The sequence below is a fragment of the Tachysurus vachellii genome, chromosome 12 (genome assembly GCF_030014155.1).
Source record: "Tachysurus vachellii isolate PV-2020 chromosome 12, HZAU_Pvac_v1, whole genome shotgun sequence".
In the NCBI taxonomy this organism is placed as follows: domain Eukaryota; kingdom Metazoa; phylum Chordata; class Actinopteri; order Siluriformes; family Bagridae; genus Tachysurus; species Tachysurus vachellii.
Window position 1 is genome coordinate 13,584,794 of NC_083471.1, and position 8,493 is coordinate 13,593,286.

General features: G+C 36.7%; 1 protein-coding gene across 4 annotated transcripts; it reads right to left on the reverse strand.

The window, feature by feature from the left end:
• Positions 1–913: 913 nt before the first annotated feature.
• unga (uracil DNA glycosylase a) lies at positions 914–7,049 on the reverse strand. 4 transcript variants are annotated; one of them, XM_060883571.1, is made up of 9 exons: positions 6,913–7,049; positions 6,450–6,495; positions 5,163–5,371; positions 4,167–4,343; positions 3,988–4,083; positions 2,434–2,531; positions 1,865–1,953; positions 1,498–1,676; positions 918–1,259 (listed from the first exon to the last, which is right to left on the reverse strand). In XM_060883571.1, the coding sequence occupies exons 3-9, from the start codon at positions 5,247–5,249 to the stop codon at positions 1,119–1,121; spliced, it is 867 nt and encodes a 288-aa protein (XP_060739554.1). In that variant the 5' UTR covers positions 5,250–5,371; positions 6,450–6,495; positions 6,913–7,049; the 3' UTR covers positions 918–1,118. The 4 variants fall into 4 exon arrangements, with proteins under 4 accessions (XP_060739553.1, XP_060739554.1, XP_060739555.1 ...); XM_060883572.1 differs by having other exon boundaries at positions 5,163–5,374; XM_060883573.1 differs by lacking the exon at positions 6,450–6,495 and having other exon boundaries at positions 6,913–7,023.
• Positions 7,050–8,493: the final 1,444 nt, after the last annotated feature.

Genomic DNA, 8,493 nt, shown 5'->3' on the forward strand with positions numbered 1-8,493 from the left:
GGATGCCCCGTCTCGTACCCAGAGACGCCAGGCTCCCTATGTAGGATAAATGCTATAGAATATAGATTTTGGTTAAGCAATAAAAGGCCAAATTTTGTCTAAGTGACAGATTATTCAAGACCGGTGGGATTTGTTTTAATCTTTAAACGCTGTGGTTGAGGTTTTTAAATTCGGCCATCACTCTTTCTAAAATTCTCTTCTAACAGAAGATACAATATCATCTCTATAATTCATGAGCAGTTCTTGGACTTCCACAAACAAACTGCCCAGGTTTAGGGTATGTCCCTCTGTTTATCTTCTTCCTTGATAGCGATTGACGTTTGTCGTCTTCTGCTTTTACTGTTTGTACAATACTCGTGTCTTAGCCCTGCTTCTGGTCAGTTGATGGACACTGGTGATAGTTTACTGTGATTACGTTCAGTTTCACTTGGATACATTTCCTCACAACAGATTCCTCTGACCCCAGAAGACTTACAGAATGAAGGCTTATGTAAGTGTACCTACACCTCTCTCTGGTTCACTCTTTTCAGCCTCCAAAGTGGTATATACGAACACTGGTGCAAAAGGAACGCGTAACTTGTTATGAATATGAGCTCCAGCTTATCTCTTAGAGGAAAGCCAGAAACAGATAACAAGTGCGAAAAGCTGGACGTGACCTTGGTGAAGAAAATCAAGTAAAGGACTGAGGTGTAACATTGAAAAGCAAATCAAATTGTAACAGACATATTTTGAGTCTTATTCATATATTTTAATCTGGAGGACAAAATGCTTCCAATCCATCATCCAGACCTGGGTTCAAACTGCTTCTATACCATGAAGTCCAAATTCATCTACAGCATACACACATTCTTCTTTTTATCAAGTTTATTAAGAGAATTGTTTTAAAATGAACAAAAGTCTTGAAGAAAGTGCAAACATAATGTAGTAGTTCAGCAAAAAAAAGACAACATTCAATTATAAACTATATGAATCTATAAAAATACTGTTTTTGTGAAAACATTTTCTTTCTAAGAGGAAAAAAGAACAAGAAAGAAAGACCTGGAGAAACGGTCCAGTGTAAAATAGTGTACAACTTTGAAACAAACGTTCAGCTTAATTGTTGTCCGCTCTCTATAAACTTACAGTGCTTTCCAGTCTATGGGCTTTTTCCCGGATTTCAGCAGCAGCTCATTGGTCTTTGAGAAATGTTTGCATCCAAAGAAGCCACGATGTGCAGAAAGTGGAGATGGGTGAACGGTCTGCAGGACATGGTGTTGTTTCTGCAAAATGACGTATGGAGAAAAAAAAATATATAAAGCAATTCTGTGGACGATTTAAACCAAGTAAGTAATAAAAATACTCAGGGACGTGCTGTTATATATTGCAGCCAGATGACAGGAAGAGTTACTGTGTTTCTCAACAAGCTCCAAAACTGTGCGAGCATTACATGATCTATAGATTAGTTTTGTCAATAATCATTATAAATAAATAAATAAATAAATAACGAGAGAAACATACTCTATTTATGGCAGCACCTTTCTTCTGAGCGTACGCGCCCCACAGCATGAAGACCAGCCCCTCCAGGTTAGAGCTTAGCCACTGCACCACAGCATCCGTGAAAGTCTCCCACCCTTTATCTTTATGCGAGTTTGCCTGATGTGCTCGCACAGTTAACACAGCATTCAGCAGCAAAACACCTGCAGAGTCACAACAGTGTCAGGCAACTGCCACTCTGTTCGTGCAGCCGTTATAAGAATTTATCTAAGAATTCGGTTAGTTTGTGTCGTTTCTGTGCCGTTTCCACCAAACTGCTGAACGTGTTCCTACTGCTGTAAAACCCTGACATACTGGGGTGAAGAAGAGGAACAGAAGAGGAAGAGGTCACCTTGCTTTGCCCATCCTGTCAGATCACCATGGCCAGGATGCTGAAAGCCTTCTATGTCTGACTCCAGTTCTTTATACATGTTCACCAAGCTGCAAACAAAATCAAATCCATTACACACGTCACTGTTGTGCAGTTGCACAAGATCACAGTCATGAACACTTCTCTCGCAGATCAAGACCTTGTCAGTGTCAATCAAAACAAAGCAAAATAATCCTAACACACACATGCGCACTCAACACACACACTCGCAACGCACAAAGACATACAGTAAAAACACACACATCCCCATGGGTAATTTAGCACAGCCAGTCTTCCTAGCTGCATGTGTTTAGACAACAAGAGGAAACCTGTTTAACAAAAACTTCTATTTAAATCACAAACTTAATTCTAAGGTTCAGTGTTTACTGACACCGTTATTTATGAATCATCTCGCGTATCAGGTGTGGTCGAAGGTGATTAACTCACATTCCTCTTGTCGAATGGAGCATTTGTATCCAGACCTGGCAGCTTGTGACATACCACATGACCCATAAAAACAACTAAAAATCAAGATGCAGAAAACTTGTTACCTGGGCGGAGGAGGAACGGGTCTCTGTACACTGAAACACAAGCCATGAGCCTGATTTGGTCCGTGATAGGGATCCTGACCCAGAACAACCACCTTCACCTGTCAAAACAAAGCCAAAAAACATAGTTTAAAAGTTTTAGCACCTTACTGCTGGGTTGCCAGGTATCCAATACATGGACTAGAGGTCATTGTATACACAGTCTATGGAGGAATGAGGATCAAACCCACTTAACCCTTTTAACAGAGTCAGAAGCTCATGTGCTCCATTCACTCTGCTTTTTGTTGGTGACTGAGAGCAGAACATAAAAAATGGTGACAAGAAACTGAATCAACGACAAATAAAGCACACTAACTGTATGATTAAGAGGATACAGAAGCTCAAATCTGCAAGTTTGTGGGGAAAAACAGCACTCTCTCACTATTTATCTTAAAGAATTCAACCTTTAATTTAACATTTAGTAATTCACTGAAATGTCCTGAGGTCAATGTTTTACTAATAACATCATGGTCATAGTGAGGAGTCAGTCAGAACGAATACAACTGAATTTACTTTAGTAGAATTGTGATTACTACAAGAAGTCATGTGTTACATTAATATTAAGTAGAAATCATTAATTATTTACCATCAAGGTTGAAACATCATGACAGTCAGAAATATTAACAACATACTGTGTTGAAAAAGATTTAAAAAATGTTATTAGTATACACAAAACCATTGATCAACATTTGTCCCTGACCATTTCTGATTTAGATCAACACTTTACTCTTAAACCTTTAAAAGACCAAATATGTATCAAATAAATGCTCTTTTGTCCCCCCGATTGTGTAACAAACATTTCACGGATTTATTTGTAGATCATTTGTACAAGCATTCACAGGAAGAAATTTGGTATTCGTGTACGTTCGAAAATCTTTCACGTTCAGAAATACATCTCTATCCTGATTGTGTGTTTAAGTTTATTTAAAGAAGTTCTTGAGTGTGTTATGTCACCCCATGTTGCAGCATCAACAGCAGTTTGAAACGATTCGATTGGCCGGCTTCACATGTCTCAGCGTTAGCCTTCACCCACCCCAAGAGAAGAAAATCACTGGATGAATTAATTTAAAGTTTAAAACCAAATGTGCCATTTGTAACAGAGTCACCATGGACATGCACAGAGACGGCCCAGGATCTTTTTATTGGCTGAATTAATGCTGCCTCTAAACTGTTGCCCAGCAAACATCAAGAAATCATACACGTCTCTCAATACCCTCCAACATGAGCTAATCAACTTCTTGTCCAGATCTTTACTACTTCTGTAACGTCATTGTAATGAACAGTTTAAAAACCTATGTTTGGGTGTGTAATCAGGAGAAATGTGCAATATTAAAATGCAGTAACTCCTTTACAAATCAAATACACAAAGCAGATCAGCTGAGGTTTACATTAGTGAGTCATTACTTAAGTCTACTTGGACTTTATACACAATCAGAAGCATAAGTGGGCTACTAATGTTACATGCTCCTGATTGTGTATTAGTTGAACTACATGCTAAAGTCATGTGAAGAAACTCACATCTTCAATCTGGCACATGTGTGTCCATGTGAACATCTGCTCTTTAGGCGGATACACTGTGCACTTCTTCCTCTCATTATCGACGAAGTTCATTAACTGAGGAGAAAAAACACACTAAGTCATGACAAGAAAAAGGAACAACAGAAACAGAGCTGGTGAAACGATCCAGGTCTGATTACCGATGTGAAGTATTGTTTGTTGAACTCGGGCCCCAGAGCTCTCCGCCAGCTCTCCCCGACTCCAGCAGCCCCGCGGCCGGAGGAAAGTCTCTCCAGTGCTGCTGCTTTGTTCCTGGCGATCCGCTCCAACTGCTCCGGACTGAGCGGCCCCTCACTCCCAGCTTTCAGCTTTTTACCCTGGGACGAAATCTTTGTGTATTTACTGGAATTCCACCACCTTTTCGATAAAACTCTTGTGCATGGCGTGTAGAGGAAACTTAGCCGAGTGTTTATAAACAACACCGCCATCGCCGGAGCGCTCAGCCTTCAGCGCCATGTCTCTGAATCACGGCGTAAACATAACGAGTACAGACACGTGTGCGTGTGAACCGGAAGTTATAAACGACCGCGTCAACAAAAGCACTTAAACATTACTTTTCGCAGTGCTGTCTCGTTTTATTAACGCAAATATGAACAATATGAGGATATCATGGATAGACGGCAGTGTAAATAATATAAACAAACATAGGACAAATAAATACACAAACAAGTAAAGACATAAATAGACAAATGAATACTAAACAAATAAATAAACAAAAAGAAATAAATAACCATAAGCACGTAATTAAATAAACATGCCAGATTTGTCACAAAACAAGTTTATACTTTAAAAAAGACAAAAACATTTGAAATGATCATTTATCTCCGAACATCTGTGTACATAATACGTTATTATGTGGATAACCTGATCATAAACATGCAGTTCTGTTTTAATTAACTTTTGTTTGGGGTTTGTTTACATGTGACGTTGACATCCACTTCCGGGTCAAATTTCGCGGGAAAGTTTCAGCGCTTATTTTGAAACGAACGAACAAAATGTAGAGAAACGCGCTTTGATCAAAGATTCGTATACTTTTAACGTCTGCATCAAAGCAGCGTGTTAAATGCACACGGATGTTCAAATACAGCAACAAGCTTTTCATCTGTAACCATGACAACATCCCTGTCTTCACTCACATCACACACGTCCTCTGGCAGCTCAGCGAGGGCTCTTTTCTTACTGGTGGGTGAGAAAAATGACTTGATGCTTTTCTGTCCGATCATTTTCACGATGAATTCAATGCCGAACCTGTACGTTAGTGATGCGGCTCCAGAATCTGCTGTGTCTCAACTCGCGCCAAAATAGTGCGACAGCCAATGAAAGAGCAGCATGAATATGACGTGTCCTGCTAGGAAATAAAATTGATAAGAAAAGAAGAAAGCGAGTTTTTCCATAAACTTAGAAAAATGCTAAGATAATCATTTATGTTGAAAACAAAAAAAATTATCTTTAAATATTTGAAGTTGGAATGAAGTGGAAATCAGAAAATTAATAATAAAACTATTAAGTTTGGTATTGAGAGGGATTAAAATATCTCAAATCTAAAATGGTCTTTTCAGGAATCACATTTGTTTGAATCAGACATAGATTTCTTGTGTAAAAGATGGCTTCTTTTTTTAATCCTCGTGCCAATGTGTGTAGTAAATCCTCTTTAATAAATTAATATTATTTTAAAAAATACATAAAAACCCTTAAAAAAGTATCTGTCTGGATGATATATTATTGTTCAAGGGAATAATTTGTAAAAGCTAAATATTCTATGTATGGTCCTGTTTGTCAAAACAAAATAACAACAACAGTTTTTAGGTTTCAGGGACACAATATTATCAGGGGGGATTTTAATCGTACCCTCCACCCAATATTCAGATTATGATCCACCTGTATCCATGCAGATTATGTACAAACTATAAAAACTATATGAAGGATCTAAGATTAATTGAAGTTTGGAGAATGCTGAAGTCAAATAAAAGGGAATATTAGAGATATAAAGCTCTTTTATATGTTGATTACTTTTTAATCTCTATTTAATTATTGTCTGTGTATGTAAAAAAAAAAATGCTGTTACAATAGTATAATAATTAACAATCATGCAGAAGATTCATTTAGGTAGATTTAAGCACTGTTTAAGATGGAAGTTTATTTGTTACAGAATCCAGCATCTGTTTATTTTGAACTAAATACAGACAAAACTACGGCTAGTATTAGCTGGGAAGCTTATAGCTTATACAAGAAGAGAAATTATTATTTATACAAATTCTAAAACCAGATGACACCAACCAAGGAATTACGAACATCAGAAGACCAAAAGTTGAGATTGAAATGAATATTGACAACGACAAAAAAAATTACATAATCTCTCTGTCATGAGAGCTAAGTATGATAAATGAACATGTTTAATGTTGACTAAACAAACATACACTGACCAGGGGGAAAAGGCAGGTAAATTATTGTCCTGGAGGATAAAGAAAGCTGAAAGAACAATTAATAGTATAAAGTTAGAATATATGGCAATATATATTAATTACCAAAAGAAGACTTAAGTGAAGCTATAGGAGATCTTAGTAGCAGTGAAGCACCTGGACCAGATGGGTTGCTAATAAAGTTCCACAATAGACAGCTTCTTAACATGTTTAAGGAAATATATGAATGCTCATTAAGATGAAGATTAGAATTATTAATTTTTTTTGCGCTATATATGTGACACAAAAATGCTTCTAGAAGTCTGGATAATTATCTTTCTCAGTTGATTATTTATCAGGAAGGTTTTGTACAAACCTTTACACAATTAGAAGTGTCCTGAATATACTACATGAGAGGCATAATGAAAAAGACACAGGAATGTTATCAGATGCATGCCAATCCTTTGGTAGGATAGCATGGAATTACCTATTTTGAAGTAGTCCCAGGATCTGGATTAGGTGTAACTATTCTTAAATTGATTTGATTATTATTCACAATCCCAGCCTCTGGGAGCCATTTCAAGACCCTTTAGCTTACAGCAATCTACTCATCTGGGATGCCCTTTGTCTCCACTGCTGTTTATTTTGGCAATCAAACTTCCAGCCATGGCGTAAGATCACACAGGCATTAGACATGGGTGGAAAGATCAGTGCATTTCTTTAAAGAAAGATGATATATTTTTCTTGACAAATGTGAAAAGTAGTATTTCAATAAATATTTGGGGTTTTCTGGCTATTAAATAAACAATCCCACATCAGTATTAATGTTTCTTAATTAGGAATAAATACTTAATAATAAATACTCCATTTATGACAGCTTTCTTTTATCTGAAGTTACCCTGATCTCTCCAGTGATGGCTGGTCATGAGATTAGATGACAAGCTTCGTGTAAACATTATCAGTAATATAACAGTGAAACTATTATGGTTAAATATTGTACATATTGCAAAACTATTATACACACACTATACAGACATGCTTAAAGACAAACATGCTTGTTCAGTCTACTTTTGCTTTCTTCTCCAAAGGCATACTTTACAAAAAAAAAGAACGATCGACTAAATAAAACCATCGGCAGTACAAGGCAAACGTCCAACACATTAAGACTGTTGCCCCTGAAACTTAATATTGATGAGCTTTGAATTTTTTTAAAAATACAGGGCGTGTAGCGGGAATACACACAAGGTAGTTGTGTGTTAGAGAGTGTTGTCCTGGTGCAAGTGAGAATGGTTATGAGATACGAGATGTATGGAATAAACTGACAACTTGGCAGCCGTTAGACCTAGATTGTGATTTTCTAATCACTGCATGAACAGATTTGTTGAAAGATATAAAGACTAAAGTGTGGCTTCATTAAACATTTCCATCAAGACAACAATTTGTGGTCAGTTATTATTAAAATTTTATGTAACACCAAATATTACACTAGTGTATGTGAGTGTGTGTGTGTTAGTGAGTGTGTAATAAAGGCTAAATTTATTAAAAGATAAATAAATATCTGTTGCTTAGTCAGTTAAAGGTGCATTACGTGAGATTTTAGAGTAACATGTTGAGGTGTAATTTTGTTACTCATTGACTATGCGCACCAATTTCCACTCGTACACAAACCCCGTCCCTAAAATGTACAGCTGTTCAGCTCTAGTTAGCATTAGTAAGGACTTTCTTTGAAGCTATTGGAAAACTTAATAACGTTATAAACTCTGTAAACATGCAACCTTATAACTATTTAGAAGGTGATGAGAGAATGTCTATAGGATAACTGACTAACAACATTCTGGCCCGGTAGGCAAATTTCCGGAAGTGACGTATTTTCTCTTTAGGTAATATACTTGTACTGAGGCAATGGCTTAAACTATGATTAAAAAAAATTATATTTCTTTACATTAAAGAGATTTTCTGTGCCAAACTGCTGATAACATGTAATTCTTTGTTCCTGGGGTTAATAAATGATGTGAATGAAAATTCCAACAGATGGCGATATTCTATATGGTACTTAGTCAGTATTTAA

Coding starts and splice junctions, on each gene's coding strand:
- unga (XM_060883570.1), bottom strand. CDS start 4,454: ATGGCGGTGTTGTTTATAAACACTCGGCTAAGTTTCCTCTACACGCCA. Junction 1,677..1,864: donor GACAGGATGGGCAAAGCAAG/GTGACCTCTTCC, acceptor GTGACTCTGCAG/GTGTTTTGCTGCTGAATGCT. Junction 1,260..1,497: donor AAGGTGCTGCCATAAATAGA/GTATGTTTCTCT, acceptor GTCATTTTGCAG/AAACAACACCATGTCCTGCA.